At 44.1% G+C, this 23,356-nt stretch overlaps 1 protein-coding gene across 1 annotated transcript in view; it reads right to left on the bottom strand.

The window, feature by feature from the left end:
• Nucleotides 1-23,356, bottom strand: part of LOC127572589 (paladin-like) — a 126,065-nt gene that overhangs the window by 54,047 nt on the left and 48,662 nt on the right. Inside the window, exons 9-10 of the mRNA XM_052020008.1 lie at nucleotides 7,347-7,526; nucleotides 4,243-4,440 (exon numbers count right to left, since the gene is read on the bottom strand). Of these exons, the coding sequence (XP_051875968.1) occupies nucleotides 4,243-4,440; nucleotides 7,347-7,526 (378 nt within the window). The remainder of the gene's footprint in view (nucleotides 1-4,242; nucleotides 4,441-7,346; nucleotides 7,527-23,356) is intronic.

Here is a 23,356-nt window from a genome sequence, read left to right as displayed (position 1 = left end):
GCCAAGCAGGACCCAAGGTAATTCGTTGACCCAGTTAGGACCCTTCAGGCGAGCCATCAAGGCTGATTTCAGATGGCAGTGGAAATGTTCCACTAACCCGTTGGATTGAGGGTGGTAGGCCATGGTGGTGTGCAGCTGCATCCCTAGCATGTTCGCTAATGTAGACCAGAGGCTGGAGGTGAATTGGGTGCCTCTGTCTGAAGTGATGTGGGCAGGAACACCAAAACTTGAGATCCAAGTTGTGAGCAGCGCCCGGGCGCAGGAATCAGTCGTGATGTCAGATAGAGGGGTTGCCTCTGGCCACCTCGTGAACCGGTCCACGATGGTAAGGAGGTACCGGGCTCCTCTTGAAACCGGCAGAGGGCCCACGAGGTCGACGTGGATGTGGTCGAACCTTCTACAGGTAGGCTCGAACTGCTGTGGCGGGACTTTGGTGTGTCATTGGATTTTCGATATCTGGCAGTGTGGACAAGACCTGGCCCACTCACTGACCTGTTTGCGCAGGCCATGCCAGACAAACTTGCCGGCGACCAGTCGGACAGTTGATCTGATGGACGGGTGTGCCAACCCATGTACCGAGTCGAAAATGCTTCTCCGCCAGGCTGCAGGGACTATAAGGTGGGGTTGACCTGTTGCGATGTCGCAAAGGAGGGTCTGCCGACCTGGACCAACCAAGAAATCTCGGAGCTGCAGGCCCGAGACTGCAGTTCTGTAGCTGGGCAGCTCGTCGTCAGCTTGCTGTGCGTCAGCCAGGGCCGTGTAGTCGACACCCAGGGACAGGTTGTGGATGGTCGGTCTGGAAAGTGCATCAGCAATGACATTGTCCTTTCCGGAGACATGTTGGATATCCGTTGTGAATTCGGAAATGTAGGACAAATGTCTCTGTTGACGAGCTGACCAGGGATCGGAGACTTTGGAGAAGGCAAAGGACAAAGGCTTATGGTCAGTGAAAGCAGTGAAAGGCCTGCCTTCTAGAAAGTACCGGAAATGCCGGACCGCCAGATACAGCGCTAGAAGTTCCTGATCAAAAGTGCTGTATTTCAGTTCGGGTGGTCTAAGGTGCTTGCTGAAAAACGCCAAGGGTTGCCAACGGCCTTTGATTAGTTGTTCCAGTACCCCACCCACCGCGGTGTTGAATGCGTCCACCGTGAGGGCGGTTGGGACGTCTGTCCTAGGGTGTACAAGCATCATGGTGTCTGCCAGGGCGTCCTTGGCCTTAACGAAGGCAGCCGCAGCCTTGTCATTCCAGGCGATGTCCTTGCCCTTACCAGCCATCAGTGAGAACAAAGGGCGCATGATACGGGCTGCTGCAGGGATGAACCGACGGTAAAAGTTGACCATCCCAAGGAATTCCTGTAGGCCTTTGACCGTGTTGGGGCGGGCAAAATGGCGGATAGCGTCTACCTTAGCAGGTAGGGGTGTTGCCCCGTCGCTGGTGATTTTGTGGCCGAGGAAATCGATAGAGTCAAGTCCCTTGATCGTGAGGCCGAAATCACGGAGACGGGAATACAGCTGGCGGAGGTGGGAAAAGTGTTCTTGGCAGTCACGGCTGGCGATTAGGATGTCATCTAAGTAAATGAACACGAAGTCCAGGTCTCGGCCTACTGCGTCCATCAGCCGCTGGAAGGTCTGCGCGGCGTTCTTAAGGCCGAATGGCATTCGAAGGAATTCAAAAAGGCCGAATGGGGTGATAATCGCAGTTTTGGGGACGTCATCCGGATGGACCGGGATTTGGTGGTATCCCCGAACGAGGTCCACTTCGGAAAAGATGCGGGCCCCATGTAGGGTCGCTGCGAAGTCCTGGATGTGAGGGATGGGGTAGCGGTCTGGGGTGGTGGCGTCATTCAGCCTGCAGTAGTCGCCGCAGGGCCTCCACCCGCTGGTGGCTTTGGGGACCATGTGCAGGGGGGAGGCCCAGGGGCTGTCTGACCTGCGAACAATCCCCAGCTCCTCCATGCAATGGAACTCTTCCTTTGCCAGACAGAGCTTGTCTGGACGTAGTCATCGTGCTCGGGCATGAAGGGGTGGCCCTGTAGTAGTGGTGTGGTGTTGCATCCTGTGTTTGGGCCTAGAATTTGTAAACTGAGGTGCCAAAACTGATGGGAATTTGGCTAGACAGGGAAATGGAGTCCAGGTGCGGGGCTGGTAGGCTGGTTTCTCCCAGGGGATAGGTCTGGAAAGTTCTGGAGTGGACTAACCACTTCCCTCGCAGGTCGACTAACAGGTTGTGGGCCCGAAGGGAATCGGCCCCTAGGAGTGGTCAGGCGACGGTGGCAAGGGTAAAGGTCCAGGTAAAACGGCTGCCGCCGAATTGTAATTGAAGTGTACGGGTACCAAAAGTCCGTATCGTTGTGTCATTTGCTGCATTGAGTAGAGGACCTGGTTGCCTGTTACGAATGTCGCAGCCGGTCGGGGGCAAAATACTGACCTCTGCTCCAGTATCGACGAGGAAACGCCACCCAGACTGCTTGTCCTGAACGAATAGGAGGCTTTGTCGGCGGCCAGCCGCCGTAGCTGTCAGCGGCAGCTGGCCCTGGCGTTTCCCTGAAACTTGCAGGGTGGGCGGCATTGACAGGCCTCTGCGCCCCACCTCTGATGGTAGAAACACAGCTGGTCGCCAGTGTCATCATCTGTGTTCCTGGGGTGTGGTTGCTCGGTTGCTGGGACTGGTCGAGGCGGGCGTTGGGCTCGCAGCCTGGTGATTTGGCCGACGGACGAACCATTCTCGCGTTTGGCCTTCCACAGGACATCTGCCCGGGCAGCTACCTCACGTGGGTTGCTGAAGTTGGTGTCGGCTAACAGCAGGTGGATGTCATCGGGTAGTTGTTCGAGGAAGGCCTGTTTGAGCATCAGGCAGGGCTTGTGTCCCTCGGCCAATGCCAGCATCTCATTCATTAGGGCGGATGGGGATCTGTCCCCCAGGCCATCGAGATGAAGCAGGCGGGTGGCGCACTCACGATGGGAGAGGCCGAAGGTCCGAATCAGAAGGTCTTTGAAAGCCGGGTACTTATCTTCCTCTGGAGGAGACTGGATGAAGTCTCCGACCTGGGCAGCTGTCTCCTGGTCCAGAGAGCTGACCACGTGGTAGTACTTTGTGGAGTCGGAGGTGACCTGGCGAAGGTGGAATTGTGCTTCGGCCTGGTCGAACCAGATGCTGGGACGAAGTGTCCAAAAGGTGGGCAGCTTGAGTGCCACTGCGTTGGCTGCTGCATTGTCGTCCATTGTGCAGGTCCAAGATCCGTTTGGACCATCAGGGTCACCAATGTAGCGGTTGCTACCGCGACGTGAGAAAAACAAGATGCTAGTCGAAGGGTCTCAGAACAAGAACTGGTTTATTTTCCCGCCTTGCGCGGGCCTTTTAAGAGAGACTGTTCCCGCCCACTCCAAACGGCAATGATGTATATGCTACGTCATCAAGTCTTTCTCACGCACGGGTTCTCCCCGTCGCTCGGGGAAGATGAAGGCCCACCGCCATCTTGGGCCTCGCCGCTCCGATGACGCGCAACCCAACTGCCGAGCCAGTTCGCTTGCCCAGATGGTGAGTCACTACAGTGGCAAATTTTGGAGTTTCTAGGTTTTCCCATCAGTGATGGTGAATGAAGGGGAGAACCTGGTGGAGATTTGCCCCTTTCAATTCATTTGTCTCCCAGTAATGATGAAGACATCATATTCTAGTGATTTCTTTGTATTTTTGGCACTTTAAGATTTTGAAAAATTAATTCTTGGAATTAACCACAAGGTTACATTGAAGAAGCAAGGTGTTTTCTCTTTGAATCAAAGAAGATTTGAGAGGAAATTTGAAATGGTATATCAGATCATGAGGGGTTTTGATATGGTACGTAGAGTGAAACTGTTCCCATTAGCAAATGGTTCAAGGGCACAGGTTCAAAATGATTGAATAGGATGCAAGTGAAAATTTATCTTAAACAGAGAGTGTATTGATGATCTGGAGCTCACTTCCAGTAAGGCCAGTGGAAATGATTTGCATTTTCAAGAGGTAATTGGAAAGATTGTTATCACATTGTTCAGCACAAAATTTCACTTTTCTCTGATCTTTCTCTTACTTTATGGTGGTAGTCACAGATTAAATGTGTTTCTTTGGCTGGGAATGGCTTTGAGTTACTGAGATGATGAAATATTGTATAAATGCACATCCCTTCTTCTTTATTTTATTTGGGAATAACGATAGCAATTGAAAACAGAATGAAAATCAGCATTTTTACATAACCCACGGCAAAATACCTCTTCTGTGGGAGCTGCACAATCTGTAATTGGAATACGCTGGTATTGCAGCTGGGGATACTGTATGGCTGCCTGGCTGTAAACCTCCTTCAGAGTCATGCATGAGTTGAACTTTTTCATTTCCTTTGTTTCCTCCTGCCAGGTCTCTGTGGGGTCCTTGGAGCTCAATAGGTCCATTTTGGAAGCAGACTCAACTTCCTGCAGCACATAAAAGCCAAATGTGAAGCCTTTATTCAACATGAGACAGAGGAGCTACTATAAGCAACAAATTTCTTCTTTGAAACCCGAGGTACGAGATAATGGAGCAGATTTTCAATGTATTACTAGGCCTAAAACCATCATTACAATTCACCCACCCATCATGGTAACCAAGTGAACTTTATTTCTTGATTTCAATAGATATGAAAAGCCAACACCTCACACTTGCCTTTAAACTTCCCCCCTCTAACCTTAAAAGCATAACCATCAAATAATCAGTACAGGTGATTACCGAAGTTGAAACTCCACCTTTACAATCTTGAAAAAAGTAAGACTCCTCATATTTATAATTTATACATCATTAAGAATGTACAAGTAGCTGGATTTGAGTTCTGCAGCCAAGCTTTTGAGAAAGTTTGACTTACACATTGAGTCATATCAAATTAATTATCTTCCATCACAAGATTTGATATTGCTTGGTTAAACGAGAAGCCTTTACTCATCAGAAACAGAGGACAACTCCTTAACAGGAGCTCCTACCAACAAGAGATTCCTCCTTGGGACTATGAAAGGCAATTGGATCTTGCAGAAAGGCCAAAAGGGGCCATGAAACGTCCTTAGCGAACAGGGTCAAGAAGAATTCCAAGGCATTTTATACTTATATTAAGAAAAAGAGGAAACCTAGGAGAGGGTAGGTGCACTCAAGGATAAAGGAGGGAATTTGTGCTTGGAGTCAGAGCAAGTGGTTGATGTACTAAATGAGTACTTTAATCAGTATTTAGGGAGAAGAAATCGGAGGATAGTGAAAACAGAGTGGGGCATGCTAATGTGCTGGGATATTCTGAGATTAAAAGGTGGAGGTGGTGCTGGGTTTTCTGAAAAGCAGTAAAGTGGATAAGTCCCCAGGGCCTGATGACATATATCCTAGAATATTGAAAGAAGCAAGTGAGGAAATTGCTGGGTATTTGACAAGGATCTTTGTGTCCTCAGTAGCAACAGGTGAGGTCCCTGAGGACTGGAGAGTAGAAAATGTTGTGCCTTTGTTCAAGAAAAGAAATGGGGATAATCCTGGTAATTATAGACCAATGAGCCTCACGTCTGTGGTAGGGAAGCTATTTGAGAGGATAATGAAGGATAGGATTTATGCGCATTTGAGAAGTCATGGCCTGTTTAGGGATAGTCAGCATGGCCTTATGCGAGGCAGGTCACTCCTTACAAACTTGATTTTTTTTTGAGGAGGTGACAAAGGAGTATGAGGGTAAAGCAGTGGATGTGATCTACATGGACTTTATAAGGCATTTGATAAGGTCCCTCATGGCAGGTTGATTCAGAAGATAAAGATGCATGGGATCCAGGGTGAATTGCAGGTTTGGATTCGAAACTGGCTTGCCCATAGAAGACAGAGAGTAGAGGTGGAAGGCTGTTATTCTGGCTGGAGGTCTGTGACCAGTGGTGTTCCGCAAGGATCCGTGCTGGGACCTCTGTTGTTCGTGATATATATCAATGGTTTGGATGGAAATGTAGATGGGTGGGTTAGCAAGTTTCCAGATGCCACCAAGATTGGTGGAGTTGTGGACAGTGTAAAGGACTATCAAAGAATACAGTGGGATATAGATCAATTATAGATATGGACAGAGAAGTGGCAGGTGGAGTTTAATTCAGGTAAGTGTGAGGTGTTGCACTTTGGGAGGTCAAGTGAATGGAGAAAGTTTACAGTTAATGGTAGGCCCCAAATAGCATTGAGGTACAGAGGGCTCTTGGGGTCCAGGTCCATAATTCACTGAAAGTGGCTACGCAAGTGGATAAAGTGGTAAAGAAGGCGTATGACATGCTTGCCTTCATTAGCAGGGGTGTTGAGTATAAGAGCAAGAAAGTCATGCTGCAGCTACACAAAACTTTAGTTAGACTGCACGGAGTATTGTGTGAAATTCTGTTCGCCCCTTTATAGGAAGGATGTGGAGATTGTGGAAAAGGTGCAGAAGAGGTTTACAAGGATGCTGCCTGGGTTAGAGGATTTGAGCTACAAGGACAGGTTGGACAAACTTGGGTTGATCTCCCTCGAGCATCGAAGGCTAAGAGGAGACATGACAGGGGTTTTTAAAGTTATGAGAGGCATAAATAGGGTAGACAGTCAGAATCTGTTCCCCAGGGTAGAAGTGTCAAACACCAGAGGACATGCTTTTAAGGTTAGCGGGGGGGGAGTTTAAAGGTGACGTGAGGGGCATGCTTTTTTACGCAGAGAGTGGTAGGTGTCTGGAATAGGTTACCGGGGTAGCCATGGAAGCAGACAGTTTGGTGGAGTTTAAGTGGTTTTTAGATAGACACATGAATATGAAGGGAATGGCAGGATATGGATGATGCACAGGTGGAGGACATTTAGTATAAATTGGCATCAAGATTGGCACAACATAATGGGCTGAATGGCCTGTCCAGTGCTGTACTGTCCTATGTTCTATGTAACACTGTTGAAGAAGGAGAGAAGGACACTGACAAAGTTCACAAGTTGGTAGAAACATGGCAAATGTGTATATACATTGGAGGAACTGTGGAATTGGAGGAATTTAGTGAATGCTAGTGAATGAATATTGTTGAACAGAACAGGAGAGAGACTGGAAGAGATGTATGGTTACAGAATCAGTGCTAGCTTTGTCCTGTTACTGAAGTTCAAGGGGCTTAGTAATTACGGAGAGTACTCGGGTGTGTTGGCCAATCAATAAACGGGTGGTTTAGTTTCCTGAAATTCTGTAGAAAGACGAAACGTAATGGGTTGTTCTCCTTAGCACAGCACAGGATAGAAAAGATCAAATAATGTGCATCTGAAACCTGTTTATATGTGACAAAGCCTCTTATTAGGATATATAAGGATTTAAAAAATGCACCATTTACTATACACAGAAGACACGCACCTCCAGTTGCTCCACAGTTGTGGCTGGGATGATGATCTCCTGCTGGAGATTGTTGGCTTCCCTAAGTGAATAAAATTGTCCATCTGCCTCCAGCACTGCTTCTTCTCTCAGGTTCAGACACAGCACCCGAGTAAACTTCCTGGTATCATCGGTCAGGTAGGACAGGATCCGTAACAGTCCCTGCAATCAAAATTGTTTTATTATCAGGTTTCACTTCATCCCACTGCCTTAGCTTAACACTGCTAAATCCATCTAATCTCTATCAGGTCTCCCCTCAGCCTCCACAGCTCCAGAGAAAACAACCCAAGTTTGTCCAACCTCTCCTTTTAGCACATTCCTCTAATCCAGGCAGCATTCTGGTAAACCTCTTCTGCACCTTCTCCAAAGCTTCCACATCCTTCCTGTAATGGGGCAACCAGACTTGAATGCAATACTCCAGATGTGACCTAACCAGAGGCAACATAACTTCCTGACTCTTGAGCTAAATTCCTCGACTAATGAAGGAAAGCATGCCATATGCCTTCTTTACCGCCCTATCAACCCATGTAGCCACTTTCAGGGAGCTATGGACCTGACCCCAAGATCCCTCGGTACATGAACACTCTTAAGGGTCTTGTCACGAACAGTGTACTGTCCCTTTACATTTGATCTCTCAAACTGCAACACTTCACATTTGGCCGTATTAAACTCCAACTGCCATTTCTCCGCCCATATCTGTAACTGATCTATATCCTTCTGTATCCTTTGGAAGTCTTCTATACTATCCACAACACCACAAGTCTTCATATGGTCTGCAAACTTACTAATCCACCCATCTACATTTCCATCCAAACCATTGATATATATCACGAACAACAGAGGTCCCAGCACGGATCCTTGCGGAACACCACTGGTCACAGACCTCCAGCCAGAATAACAGCCTTCCACCTCTACTTTCTGTCTTCTATGGGCAAGCCAGTTTCGAATCCAAACCTGCAATTCACCCTGGATCCCATGCATCTTTATCTTCTGAATCAACCTGCCATGAGGGACCTTATCAAATGCCTTATAAAGTCCATGTAGATCACATCCACTGCTTTACCCTCATACTCCTTTGTCACCTCCTCAAAAAAAAATCAAGTTTGTAAGGAGTGACCTGCCTCGCATAAGGCCATGCTGACTATCCCTAAACAGGCCATGACTTCTCAAATGCGCATAAATCCTATCCTTCATTATCCTCTCAAATAGCTTCCCTACCACAGACGTGAGGCTCATTGGTCTATAATTACCAGGATTATCCCCATTTCTTTTCTTGAACAAAGGCACAACATTTTCTACTCTCCAGTCCTCAGGGACCTCACCTGTTGCTACTGAGGACACAAAGATCCTTGTCAAATACCCAGCAATCTCCTCACTTCTTTCAATATTCTAGGATATATGCCATCAGGCCCTGGGGGCATATCCACCTTACTGCTTTTCAGAAGACCCAGCACTACCTCCTCCTTAATCTCAGAATATCCCAGCACATTAGCATGCCCCACTCTGTTTTCACTATCCTCCAATTTCTTCTCCCTAAATACCGATTAAAGTACTCTGACTCCAAGCACAAATTCCCTCCTTTATCCTTGAGTGGACATACCCTCTCCTTAGTTATCCTCTTTTTCTTATACAAATATAAAATGCCCTGGGATTATCCTTGATCCTGCTTGTCAAGGACATTTCATGGTCCCTTTTGGCCTCCTTAATCACCTGCTTGAGCAGTTTCCTGTTAGCTTTATATTCCACAAGGGCCCAGTCTGATTTTAGCTTCCTAAACATTATGTATACTTACTTTTTCTTTCTTTTCTAAGTTTGGAACCTTTCAGTTCATCCAGGGTTCCCTTGCCTTACCATCCTTGTCCTTACTCCTTACCAGAATATGCCAATTCTGAACTCTGATCAGCTGGTCTTTAAGCAACTCCCACATGTCAGATGTGGACTTACCCCCAGCAGCTGCTCCCAGTCAACTCCCCTTGGCTCCTGCCTTATCCTGCTGTAATTTGCCCTTCCCGCAAAATCCAATTTTATCCTTACTCATAATTATCTTAAAACATAATGAGTTGTGGTCATTATTCCCAAAATGTTCACCCACTATCAGGTCTGTCACCTGGCCTGACTCATTTCCCAAAACTAGGTCCATCATAATCCCATGTACTGAGCCAGGCTCTAAGTTCATCCTCCTCACCCATAATACTCCTAGTGTTGAAATAAGCACATTTCAGCCCATCAGTGCCACCATGTTTATCAACCTGCCCCTTGCTGTCCTTCCTTTCAGTCCTACGTGTCATGCCATCTTTCTTGCCCTCAACTCTACCACCTGTTGCCCTACTGCTGTGCTTCCCATCCCCCTGCCACTCTCGTTGAAACCCTCCTGAGTAGCACCAGCAAACCTCCCAGCAAGGATATTGGTTCCCGCCAGTTCAGATGCGTATCCTGCTGCAGCCTTCGACAACACCATCAACTTTTATGCCATCTGCAGATTTACTAATCATATCTTCCGCATTCACATTCCAAGTCATTAATATATATCACAAAGAACCAAGTTCCCAGCACTGATCCCTGTGATACATCACTGATCACAAATTGTCAATCAGAAAAACATCCTTCCACCACTACCCTTTGCCTCCTATCACAAAGCCAATTTTGGATCCAATTAGCCAGTTCCCCTTGGATCTTGTGCCTTAACCTTGGACCAGCCTACTACGTGGGACCTTGTCAAATCCCTTACAGAAATCAATGTAGACAATGTCTACCACTTTGCTTTCATCAGTCCTCTTAGTTACTTGCTCATAAAACCCAATCAAGTTAATGAGATGGAATTTCCCCCACACAAACCCATGCTGACTATCCCTGATAAGCCTGTCTTTCCAAATCTACATGAATCCCATTGCTTAGAATTTTCTCCAGTAATTTCACTGACAGTGTAACTGACAACAGCACACATGTACAACTGTGAGTGTTCAACAAAAAGGTGTCTTTTTGCACATTGTAAAATGAAGATGCTGCTGACCTCCGGGTTTGGTTGTGCAATTCCACATACAGGCATTTTGGAAACTTTTCTGTAATTTGCCACTTTCATTTGTCTCCGACTACTCATTTCATCAAGATCCAGGTACTCATCGGCAAGCTGTGGGTTACAAGGAAAATATGATGCTGCAGGGAGGTTAAATTTACATTGAACTTTCAATCAGCAGGGAAAAAGATGTTGTTACTATCACTGTCCCTCTGCCTGAACTCTCCATCTACAATATCTTTCTCCTTAGTAAATACTGATAAGAAGTATTCACTACCATCTACTAATTATTAGGCATGACATTTGTAAACTCTTGTGCACCCTCACATACTTTCACTGCTGAAAACCTCGCAGCCATACTATGCAAGCTGCACGAGGTGTCACCTATTCCACCAGATAACCACATCACCTAACAGATGCGATTCATGGAGCAAGATACTCCTTAACAGGCTTCTGTTCCTCTTTCAGGCACATGACAGCAGGGACCACTTGCAAACTAGAGGTACGAGTGCAAGTCCTAATGCCTGGAAGGAGACACTGCTGGCCATTATTTGGAAAACTGTTTCTGAGGCATCAGGACTAAAAACATTGAAGAAGATGATAATCTAATATCTAAATCTCTTTCTCACATAGCACTTGTCCTCGTCACAAAGTCTCTTTTGCTTTATAAGTTGCTGATTAGTTAAGTACATTGTACTTCGCCCTCCGCCCCACCCCTACTACCATCACACTACAAATGCTATCGCATATTTTTCATTTCAGTTGAACAATAACTACAACTGGACAGACAGTACAGGGAAGCAAAAAAAGTATGGATAAAGACCAGTGTCTCTTGGTTTCAGACTTGCAGCCACCAGCTCAGATAGAGCCACATAATCCTAGAGCAATACAGCACGGCAACAAGCCCTTCAACCCATCTCATCCATGCCAACCAAGGTGCTCATCTAAGCTAGTCCCATATGCCCACGTTTGGCCCATATCCCCCTAAACTTTTCCTATCTATGTACCTGTCCAAATGTCATTTAAATGTTGTTATTGTATCTGCCTCAATCACTTTCTCTGGCAGCTCATTCCATATATGCCCCACTCTCTGCATGATGAAATTGCCCCACAGGTTCCTTTTAAATCTTTCCCCTCTCACCTTAAACCTATGCCCTGTAGTTTTTGATTCCCTTTCCCTGGAAAAAAGACTGTGTGCCTGCACCCTATCCATACTGTTCATAATTTTATACACCTAAGATCAACCCTCAGACTCCTCCGCTCCACTGAATGCAGTCCCACCCTGCTCAATCCATCTCTATAACTGTTCCTTGAGTCTTCTTTGCATTCTTTCCAGCTTAACAACATCTTTCCTATAAACGTTTTAGCGTATTAGCAGCTAAATACGTGGCTAAGGAGATGGTGCAGGAGGGAGGGCTTCATGTCTCTGGACAATTGGGCTTTGTGAAGGTGGGACCTGTTCCAACGGGACGGTTGGCACCTGAACTGGAGGGGGACAAGCATTCTTGCGGGTAGTGTCATGTACCAGCAACAAAAGAAACACACCGAGTCATGTATAAGTGTTAAAAACTATTTTATTAATAACTACTTACGATAATAAGAAAAATAAAAGTAAAAATGTTAGCATGTTAGAAGTAAAAATGTTAGATCTTAAGCATTAACCCCAAAAACTAAACTCGAAGTGTGTGTGTGGCAAATTCCCAAACTCCAAGTCCAGGAATAGTTCTCAAAGTTCAGTTCAGCAAGCCGTAAGGTGAAACGTGAGCAAAGGCTTCTGCAAAGCCACCGTTGACGGAAGAGGAAATGTAGAGAGAAAAATAGATAGTAATTACAAAATCCAAATGTTCCACTTTGGAACTCATACAACACCTCAGTCACTGATGATCTCCACTGCTTTGTTCCGAAGTATCTGCCACCCCGAAAGGCATCCAAGACGTGGCCATCCACACAAATACCTGTTTCCTTCTACAGGTTAACGACAAAGTGGACTCCACTTGATTATTCCAAAAATCCATGCGTGGTTTGTAGTGACAGACACAGTCATTGTTTTTCATCCATCGATACAGAGACCAGCAAGCTGGTGTCTCTCTCTCGCTCTCTCTCTCTCTCTTCTCTCTGACTGACTCCGACTGTCTGCTCCAAAACATCATCACATCCTTATCTCCTGTTTTTGTCGTAATGACGGCCCCCCCACCACCACCACCACACACACACACCACACACACACACACACACACACACACACACACACACACACACACACACACACACACACACACATACACACACTACTGTGCTATGTCTTAAAGGGACATTCACCAATAGTAACCTAATCCATAACAGTAGGTTTGCTAGTCCTTCTCCAGGGGGTTTAAACTAGATTTACAGGGGGAGGGGAACCGGAGTGTTAGAGCAGATAGTGAGGTGGAAGAGGTTAAAGGTCATGCAAGGGCTGCATGAATAGACAGAAATCAAAGGTTTGTACCTGATAGAAATGTTCTCAGGTGCACTTATTTCAATGCAAGGAGAATTGTAGGTAAGGCAGATGAGCTTAGGGTGTGGATTGACACGTGGAATTACGACATTATTGCTATTAGTGAGACTTGGTTGCAGGAAGGGCAGGACTGGCAGCTTAATGTTCTGGGGTTCTGTTGTTTCAGACGTGATAGAGGGGGAGGGATGAAAGGGGGAGGAGTGGCATTACTAGTCAGGGAAAATATCACAGCTGTACATAGACAGAACAGCCCAGAGGGCTCGTCTACTGATGCCATATGGGTGGACCTGAGGAACAGGAAGGGTGTGGCCACACTAATAGGGTTGTATTATAGACCGCCCAATAGACAGAGAGAATTAGAGGAGCAAATCTGTAGAGAGATAGCAGACAGATGTAAGAAACAGAAAGTTGTAATAGTAGGGGATTTTAACTTTCCACATATTGACTGAGACTCCCACACTGTGAAAGGGCTGGATGGCTTGGAGTTTGTCAAATGTGTTCAAGAAAGTTTTCTAAATCAATATATAGAGGTACCAATGAGAGAGAATGCAATACTCGATCTCCTATTAGGGAACAAGACAGGTCAGGTGACAGAACATTTTGGGTCTAGTGACCATAATTTCATTAGCTTCAATTAATTATGGATAAAGATAGGTCTGATCCTCGAGTAGAGGTTCTAAATTGGAGAAAGGCCAATTTTGTGGAAATGAGAAAGGATCTAGGAAGAGTGGATTGGGATAAGTTGTTTCTGGCAAGGATGTGCTCAGTAAATGGAAGGCCTTCAAAGGCGAAATTTTGAGAGTGCAGAGTTTGCATGTTCCTGCCAGGATTAAAGGCAAAGTTGACAGGCATAGGGAACCTTGGTTTTCAAGGGATATTGGTGATCTGGTTAAGAAAAAGAGAGAGGTGTATTGCAGGTATAGGCAACTAGGAACAAATGAGGTACTTGAAGAGTATAGAAAATGTAAGAAAATACTAAAAAAGGAAATCAGGAAGGCAAAAAGAAGACATGAGGTTGCTCTGGTAGATAATGTGAAGGTAAACCTGAAAGGGTTCTACAAGTATATTAAGAGTAAAAGGATAGTAAGGGACAAAATTGGTCCCCTAGAAGATCAGATTGGTGGGCTATGTGTGGAGCCTCAGGAGATGGGGGAGATCTTAAACAGTTGTTTTTCATCAGTATTTACTCAGGAAACATAGTGGATATGGAAGGAAGGGAAACAAGCAGTAGTGTCATGGAACATATAGAGATTAAAGAGGAGGAGGTGCTTGCTGCCTTACAGTGAATAAAGGTAGATAAATCCCCTGGGTCTGACAAGATATTTCCTTGGACCTTGAGAGAGACTAGTGTAGAAATTGCAGGGGCCCTGGCAGATATATTCAAAATGTCATTAGCCACGGGTACGGTGCCAGAGGACTGGAGGGTAGCTCATGTTGATCCATTGTTTACAAAAGGCTCTAAAAGTAAACCAGGTAATTACAGGCCAGTGAGCCTGACATCAGTAGTAGGTAAATTATTGGAAGGTGTTCTGAGAGATCGGATATACAAGTATTTGGACAGCCAAGGACTGATTAAGGATAGTCAGCATGGCTTTGTGCATGGTAGATCATGTTTAGCGAATCTTGTAGAGTTTTTTGAGGAGGTTACCAAGAAAGTAGATGAAGGAAAGGCTGTGGATGTTGTCTACATGGACTTTAGTAAGGCCTTTGACAAGGTCGCACATAGGAGGTTAGTTCAGAAGGTTCAGACACTAGGTATCCATGGAAAGGCTGTAAAGTGGATTCGAAACTGGCTGTGTCAGAGAAGATTGAGAGTGGTAGTGGATGATTGTTTCTCAGACTGGAGGCCTGTGACTAGTGGTGTGCCTCAGGGATCTATGCTGGGTCCATTGTTGTTTGTTGTCTGTATCAATGATCTAGATGATAATGTGGTAAATTGGATCAGCAAGTTTGCTGATGACACTAAGATTGGAGGCATTGTGGACAGCGAGGAAGGCTTTCAAAGCTTGCAGAGTGATCTGGACCAACTGGAAAAATGGGCCAGAAAATGGCAGATGGAATTTAATGCAGACAAGTGTGAAGTGCTGTATTTTGGAAGGACAAATCAAGGTAGGACATACACAGTAAATGGTAAGGCAAACAGGAGTGCGGAGGAACAAAGGGATCTAGGAGTTCAGACACATAATTGCCTGAAAGTGGCGTCACAGGTTGACAGGGTTGTAAAGAAGGCTTTTGGCATCCTGGCATTCATAAATCAAAGTATTGAGTATAGGAGTTGGGATGTTATGGTGAGGTTGTATAAGATATTGGTGAGACCAAATTTGGAGTATTGTGTGCAGTTCTGGTCACCTAACTATAGGAAGGATATCAGTAAGATTGAAAGAGTGCAGAGAAGATTTACTAGAATGTTTCCAGGTCTTCAGGAGTTGAGTTACAGGGAAAGATTGAACAGGTTAGGACTTTATTCCTTGGAGCGTAGAAGAATGAGGGGAGATCTGATAGAAGTTTACAAAATTATGAGGGGTATAGACAAAGCAAATGCAAATAGGCTTTTTCCACCTAGATTAGGAGAGATAAGTATGAGAGGACATGGCTTTAGGGTGAAAGGGGAAAGGTTCAGGGGGAACATTAGGGGGATCTTCTTCACTCAGAGAGTGGTGGGAGTGTGGAACGAGCTGCCATCTAATGTGGTAAATGTGGGCTCACTCTTAAGTTTTAAGAATAAATTGGATAGATACATGGATGGGAGAGGTCTGGAGGGTTATGGACTGGGTGCAGGTCATAGCGGAATAAAGGACTAGTGGAATAAAGTTTCGGCGCAGACTAGAAGGGCCGAATGTTCTATGTTCTATGTTCTAACAGGATAACCAAAACTGTACACAATACTGCATGTGCAGCCTCACCAATACAACTGCAACACCAGTACAACTGCAACATTACATCCCAACTCTTATTCTCAATGCCCTGACTGAAGGCCAGCGTGCCACATGCCTTCTTCACCACCTTGTCTATCTGTGACTCCACTTTCAGTAGTCATCACTACCCACTGCCCAAATATCACTACCCAGGACATACCCTCTTCACATTACCACCATCAGGGAGGAGGTACAGGAGCCTGAAGATCCAAACTCAACATTTCAGGAACAGTTTCTTCCTCTCTTTGATCAGATTTCCAAACGGTCCATGAACCTATGATCACTACCTCGTTATTCCTCTTTTGCGCTATTTATTTTTGTAACTTATAGTAATTTTTATGTCTTTATGTCTTTCACTGCTGCAAAACAACAAATTTCACGACATACATCAGTGATACTAAGCCTGATTCTGATTCTATGTTATTTGTCCTACCCTGCTGTACAACAGAGCCAGTCATGTTGCCACTGATCTGGCTGCCACTGTTGCTTTCCACAGAGAGGCCATCCCTCACAACAGTATCCAAAAGAGTATACTTGTTAGAAAAGGGAACAGCGACAGGGCACTCTTGCACCATCTTCCTTTCCCTTCTGGCGGTTACCTTAAACCTGCAGTGTGGCACCTATAACGCTTTCTGCCTCCTGTACTTTCCTTAGTGAGTCCAAAACGTAACACTAATGACTGATGATTGATCTGTACACGAATGTAAAGGTTTGCACTATTTATTCACTATTATGAATAAAGTTTATTTTGTTTAAAAAAAACAGATCCATGTAGGCAGCACGTAACATGCTGCAGACACTGCAGGAGAAGGACTCGATGGATACTCTGGGGTGGTTCCCTGAGCAGACTGTCCAGACCATCTGGCAGAATGCCTCATCACCAGAACTCACCAACAAGCACCAAGACCTCGCTTGGCTGGCGATGAGAGGGGCCCTCCCAATCAGATCCTTCCTGCATGATCAGAACATCACTCCCAGCATGCGCTGTCCCCGGGAGGACTGCACTGGGGACGAGATGGTCACCCACCTCTTTGCGGGCTGTGGGTTTGTGAGGATGGTGTGGCGAAAGACGCAAGGGTCTTTGTCACGTTTCATCCCCAGCAGCTGCGTAACAGAGGATTCTCTGATCTACGGGCTGTTCCTGGAGACACACACAGAGACGGACATCAACTACTGCTGGAAGGTCATCAACTCGGTGAAAGACGCCCTTTGGTCTGCCCGAAACTTGTTGGTCTCCCAGCACTGCGAGATGTCCGTAGGGGAATGCTGCTGACTGGCACATTCCAGGCTGCAGGAGTACATGCTGAGGGACACACTGAAGCTGGGTGAAGCCAACACAAGGGTTCGGTGGGGAAGGACAACAGTTTAAGGTTCTTCTGCCACTGGAGAGGGAGGGGCAGGGTCAGGCAAGGAATCCCCTTAAAGATTTTAAATATGGGATTGGGGTATCACCCCAGGGAGCCACGCAGGTGGCATCGGTGCTGTGGTTTTTATAAAACATAAGATTAATGATTGATCTGTACACAAATGTAAAGATTTGCACTGTTTTATTATTGTATATAGTTTGTCTTTCATGATGAATAAAGTTTATTTTGGTGAAAAAAACAGATCCATGTGGTCTGATAGTGGCTGCAGCTGGACACACTTCCTGCAAACATAGTCATCAGGATCAGTCGACTGCTTCCTGATCTCCCATATCTCACAGGAGGAGCATACCACTCCACTGACTGACATTACTGTCTCTGAAGTTAGTATTAACTTAAAAGGAAGTAAAAGGAAAGACCTTGACTTACCATTTCTTGTCATTGCTCATCCTTCTTGCTAAAGCCTCCCTCGTCAAAGCCTCTGCACTTGGACTTCAAGCACAGCATTTTGACCTCAAAACAGCCTTTCTCAAAATGGCCATTCCCACTACAGTTTGCCTCCCTTTTAAACTCTGTCCACGACCTTGATGCTGTGCCTGCCAGTGGGAACAAATCACCTGCTGGGAGCTTTCTCCTCGTTCTCATACCTCTTCCCCCAGCTTGACCTGCTAATCATGCCACAATGCAAAGGAACGACCAATCAACACACCCATCTGGTTTGTGAAAACCTGTGAATCTGGTCACCACTCTGAAACTTCGGACTGTTATGGAAAGCCCCAAACACTTGTAGAACTACAGCAGCAGCCACAAAGTGTCAACCTGTGAGAAGGGGATGATCCTTCTTGTTGCTTAATACATGTTCAGCCATGCAACCAAAGTGGCTCTGTGGGACTGACTGTTCTACATATTCTGCTGCACAGTAAGACCCTCAATTTTATGGTGATTAGTGCAACTCACACCACAAGTCAGCCCATGCACCACAATATAATCGTGGTACTCAAACATCAACCGAAGTTTTCAAATAATTGTTGCTGCCAATGTCAACTTATATTGAATACATGCACACAAAATTTTTTAAAAAACCATACATGTACTGAGGACAAATGGATGTGATGCACAAAATCAGCACAAATACAAATGGTAAAATTCTGTTGTTCAGTATCTTCATTTCATCTCATTATCACATTTAAAATTGGCGCTCAATTTGCCCCAACTTAAAAAACAACTTTTGAGTTCTTAATGATTCTGATGAACTTACTAGAACACAAAGGCGATCAGTGAGGAGTTTATCGGGCGTCTTCATCTCAAGTCTGAACATAGCACTCAGCAGCCTATAGAAGAAAGGTTTCCTTCGCATCCAAGTACTGAACATGACCGAGAAAGCCAATGGGTACTGAGAATGGATAAGAATGGATAGGCAAATATAGGCAAATCTTAAAAAAGACCTTTTAAATCCAAAAATGACATTGTTTTGGTGTTTACCATTGGAACTAATAAGGCAGACATGACATTAAAATAAAAGGTCGAAAGGGATAGGGGGAAGGAAATTGATGATTAGTGGATAAACTGCCCTTCCCCATTCTGAAATGAATCAATGGTTAGGCAGAGTCGTAGAGGGATACAGTATGGAAATAGGCACTCTGGCCCATCAAGTACGTAGAGACCATCAACTACACACTTACACTAATCATACATTAATCCCATATTTTATTCTCCCCATATTCTCATAGAGGTTAGGGAAAAGAGAGCAGAGGCCTTATTATATCGATAAAATAGGAAGGGAATATACATAAGTGTTAGAAGTGCGATGAACAGCTAATGATGATACTATGTGCAAAATAGTAGTTGCAACAACCCAAGGAAACACATATTGATTAATCAGTGGTAGGAAACATCTTGAAATTCTGAATTAAATTGTATTAGAAGAGCATCTATAAATTGAGGCATTGAAGCCTTAATGGATCATCCATGATATAATTGAATGTCAGAGCAGGCTTGAAGGTCCAGGAGGCCAACTCCTGCTGCTACTTTATTGTGTTCTTGAAAAGAGAAGGCCATGAAAATCCACCCAAAATCAGGCAAGGTTATGGGAGTCAATAAGCCGCTATGTCTTTTAGCTTGTGAATTAATCTGGGTTTTCAGTTTTGTGCAAATGATTTAACTCATAATAAACTGCACATGGATGTTAAAGTTTCCAACCTGTTCATGAAGATAGCTGTTGAAAGCAATGAGGTAAAAGTACCTCTGAAGATACTGAAAGGTTTTGCTGATCGATGTTTCTCTTGAATCCTTTTTCTGAGCAGCACAACACAATTAGAAACTAATGTTAACTTTGTCAGTATTACAGAACATGATAGCTTTCATTATTTACCATGAAAGCACCTATCTGATTTAAATATAAATTTCCTTAATTCCGATTTCTAATCCAACAATCCCAATGCAATGAATATTACAAGTATAAAGAATGAGTATACATGCTTATGATATAAATACTAAAATATATAATCTGATTGGCACGGAACTCCCAAAGATTTGCTCGGAATCTTTATTTACCTTTGAAGATCACATTAATGGTGGATAACTACAACACCAGGAAATTCAAAGATTTGGATTCACAGAGGAAAAGGTAAAGGTAACAAATTTAACTCCACCTGCCTCTCCCTATATTTACTGCAAAAACCACTGAGCAATTTCATGTTTTCTGGTTTTACTTTTGCAGAGGAGAGTTCAGAACTTTGATTAAGGGAAGATCGGGAGCATGGCAACAGCTCTTGACCAGCACAGAATAATCTTTAATCACAGACTGACCTATCTTTAAAATGCTAAATTAGACTTAAATCTTTATGCTTCTGACTCTACAGTGAGAGTGCAATGACTGAAGCAAGGTTGACACCTTGTGATAGCTTGCAGCATGAGATGTAAATATTGTCAGAGAAAGAAGGAACTGAGCCGTGTGATAGCTCAGGTGGTCCTGGGAATCTGTAGTCTGGAGAAGAATAAATTCAAGATATTCATGATTTTTAAGGGAAAGATAGCATTGATTCCAAAATATGTTGGAGATTCTAACAAACTGGAATCAGGAAACAAGCTTGAGGAGCAGAATGCAAAGAAACAGTGTTCCATAGAGATCAGTGGATGCTAGAATGGACTGGCAAGGGAGGCAGACAGTGAAGAAACAATTTTAGGAGAATGGATAAACATTGGAGCAAGTGAATGACTAAAGTGGGTTAGTTCCTCGTGTTGTATTTTTCCGTAACGCAAATATTATCACAAATTCAGGAGTTCCTTGAATTCCTATTTCTAAAATTTACATATATAACTGTGTCTCCACCAAAACATAGAAGTATTTATCATTTTTTTTTAGTGGAGCCCACGGTATTCCTACAAGCAGCCTTTTATCAAGACTGCTTAGTGACAGAACCCTGTCCTGGTTGCTTGTGCAATAGCATGTGCACACTTAACTTCAGTTCTGAGATTCAGTGGAGCTGAGTTTCAGAAATGGACTTCAATGCACACGCGTTATTGATCTTGCATTTGACATTTACAATGGAAGATTAATTTTTTACCCCAGTTATCTTTAAAGCTGTCAGCTTATATTTATATTGCATCTTTAAAACAGAAAACACTTCATGGGGAAAAAACCACACAATACAGGTAAGGCACCAAGACAGAGTCATAGAGCATGGAAACAGGCCATTCGGCCCACCATATCCACACTAAACAGTGGGCACCCATCCATATTCCAGCACTTGGCCTATAACCTTTTACGCCTAAGTAATTCAAGTGCCCATATAGACACTACTTTAATGTTGTCAGTGACTCTGCTTCCGCCACTCTCTCAGGCAGTGTATTCCAGATACTCACCATCCTCTGTGTGAAAAAGGTCCCCTTCAGTTACCCTCTAAATCTCTTACCTCTTACCATAAATCTATGTCCTCTAGTTTTATCTATCTCAATTTCCTGCCGTCTATCCTATCTATACCTCTTGTAATTTTATATAGTTCAATCATTTCCCTTCTTAACTTCCTCTGCTCCTGGGAAGAGAGACCGGTGTCTCCTCATAACTGAACCAATCCATCCCAGGCAATATCCTGGTGAATTTAATCTGCACCCTCCCCAGCGATATCACATCCTTCCTATAGTTGGTAAGCAAAACTGCATACAGTACTCCAGCTGGTGTTTGGAGAACTAACCAAAAAGCTTGGTGAAAGAGGTATAAAAGCAAAGTCTTTAATAAAATATAAAAAAATACTGTAAAACTCAGTAACATCTGCAGAGAGAATACACAAAATGATGATTCATATGTTAAACATTTCAGGAAAACTAGTGGCCAGTGAGCTGCCATTAGGCACACACATCATATAGGTACCACCCCTAAATGTGGCTCAGTCATTAAAGCACAATGAGTCCCTGCACATTCAGCCCATCCATTTCACCCAGGCAGGTTAAATCACCCCTTTTTCTTTCATCAATTTTCCAGTGTTTGTGGTCTCCAGGTATTTTGTGACCACAAACTTAAAACTTAACAGCTCACCAAGCAATGGGTTCCAGTCTCACTGATAAAAAAGAACTAATTAACTTGTTTGAAATGCATCATTTGAAGTGGAAGAAAAGCATGTTAGCTCTACCTGTGTCTGATACTCCTCTGCAGGCTTTAGGACTTCCTCTTTGTAAAGAAAAATGGATTCCTTCAGATCGTGCATTTCTGAACAAATATTCACTATGCTATCCACCTGCAAATGTAAATCAGATATTCTTTGACAGTTATTATATTGAATTTGCACTGGACTTATGCTGTCTATAATATTAGAGGTAGACTCTTCTACTCAGTCTCCATTTGTTCCAGCCTGGTGTGTGATCTTAACTGGTGCACCAAATCAAGAAGTGGTGTCCCAAAAGCTGTGCAATATTTCACTGGATAAGTCCAGTTCACACAAACAACAATGTCCTTGCCTGAATATGCAAGTATTCAAATCCTCCTCCAATAAAAGATGAACCCAGACATGAGGCCTAATTTACAAATTTTTCGAACATATATAAAATGGGCATCATATGAAGAGGAAAATGCAGGAGGCATTTCCCTTCACCAGTACTGTCACTGCACACCTCTCTTCATTTCCATTATTCACCTCACCTCACGTGTTTGTGTTTGTGCATGTATATGTCTTAGCCTAGTACTTTGCAGGCACAGAACTTCATTTATCTCTTTTGGGAAGCATAGACCTCCCAGGCCAACAAAAAGTCCCCATGAACTCACCTACCTTTCTCTTTTGTGTGACTCAGTATTTCCCTGGATAGCAATATTGGACCCTTCTGATCTTGGCTTTAAATGCATAATACAGGAATACACTGAGTAAAATGTGAATGGAAGAAAGGGAATTTGTGGCAGGAATTCCACATTCAACCAAACACTGTGTAAACTGATTTGTACTAAATTTCCTTTTAACTGTGTTTGAATTAGCTTAATTTTAATTTTTTTTTGGAAGTTTCAAATTGTGGCAGGCTTTTAAATCTAGTCAAGCATATATAGGTAACTTAAAAACCCACTTAAGTTCAAGACCCTGCATCAAATTTATTTTAATGTATTGTTCCACTTTTCACCAATTATAAGATAGAAACCAGAATTAGAGTTAAGCTTGTTTCAGTGTTAACATTCTTGCCACTGATTCAGTAAGTCAGAATCAGAATCAGGTTTATTATCACTGACATATGTCATGAAATTTGTTGTTTTGCAGCAACAGTACAGTGCAAGACATAAAAATTACTATAAGTTACAAAATTAATGAATAGTGCAAAAGAGGAACAATGACACAGTGTTCATGGGTTCATGGACCATTCAGAAATCTGATGGCAGAGGGAAAGAAGCTGTTCCTAAAGGTTTGGGTTCAAGGCACACACCAGTAACCAACATAATTTTCAGCGATCTCCTGGGTGAATTTTAATCCTGCACCTTCCTCTACCATACAAAACAAGTTTGTTGGGGTTAAGTCAGGTTGTAAGATTTTGGAAACTTCAGACCTAACTCTAACCCTCACCTTGTCTCCGAGTAGATTGCCAATTAAAACTGATGATGGTATTTCGGTTTAAACCTGTGGACTAGGAGAAAGAGTGCTGCCTCCTGGTATCCTAAGCTCCCTCCAAATCTGATACCACCTTAGAAAGATCAAGGACTAGAAAACCCCAAAACCATTAGATAAGACCATAAG

The sequence above is a fragment of the Pristis pectinata genome, chromosome 7 (genome assembly GCF_009764475.1).
Source record: "Pristis pectinata isolate sPriPec2 chromosome 7, sPriPec2.1.pri, whole genome shotgun sequence".
NCBI lineage: Eukaryota > Metazoa > Chordata > Chondrichthyes > Rhinopristiformes > Pristidae > Pristis > Pristis pectinata.
The sequence above is the reverse complement of the archived record's forward strand: the minus strand, read 5'-3'. Positions and strand labels throughout refer to the sequence as shown.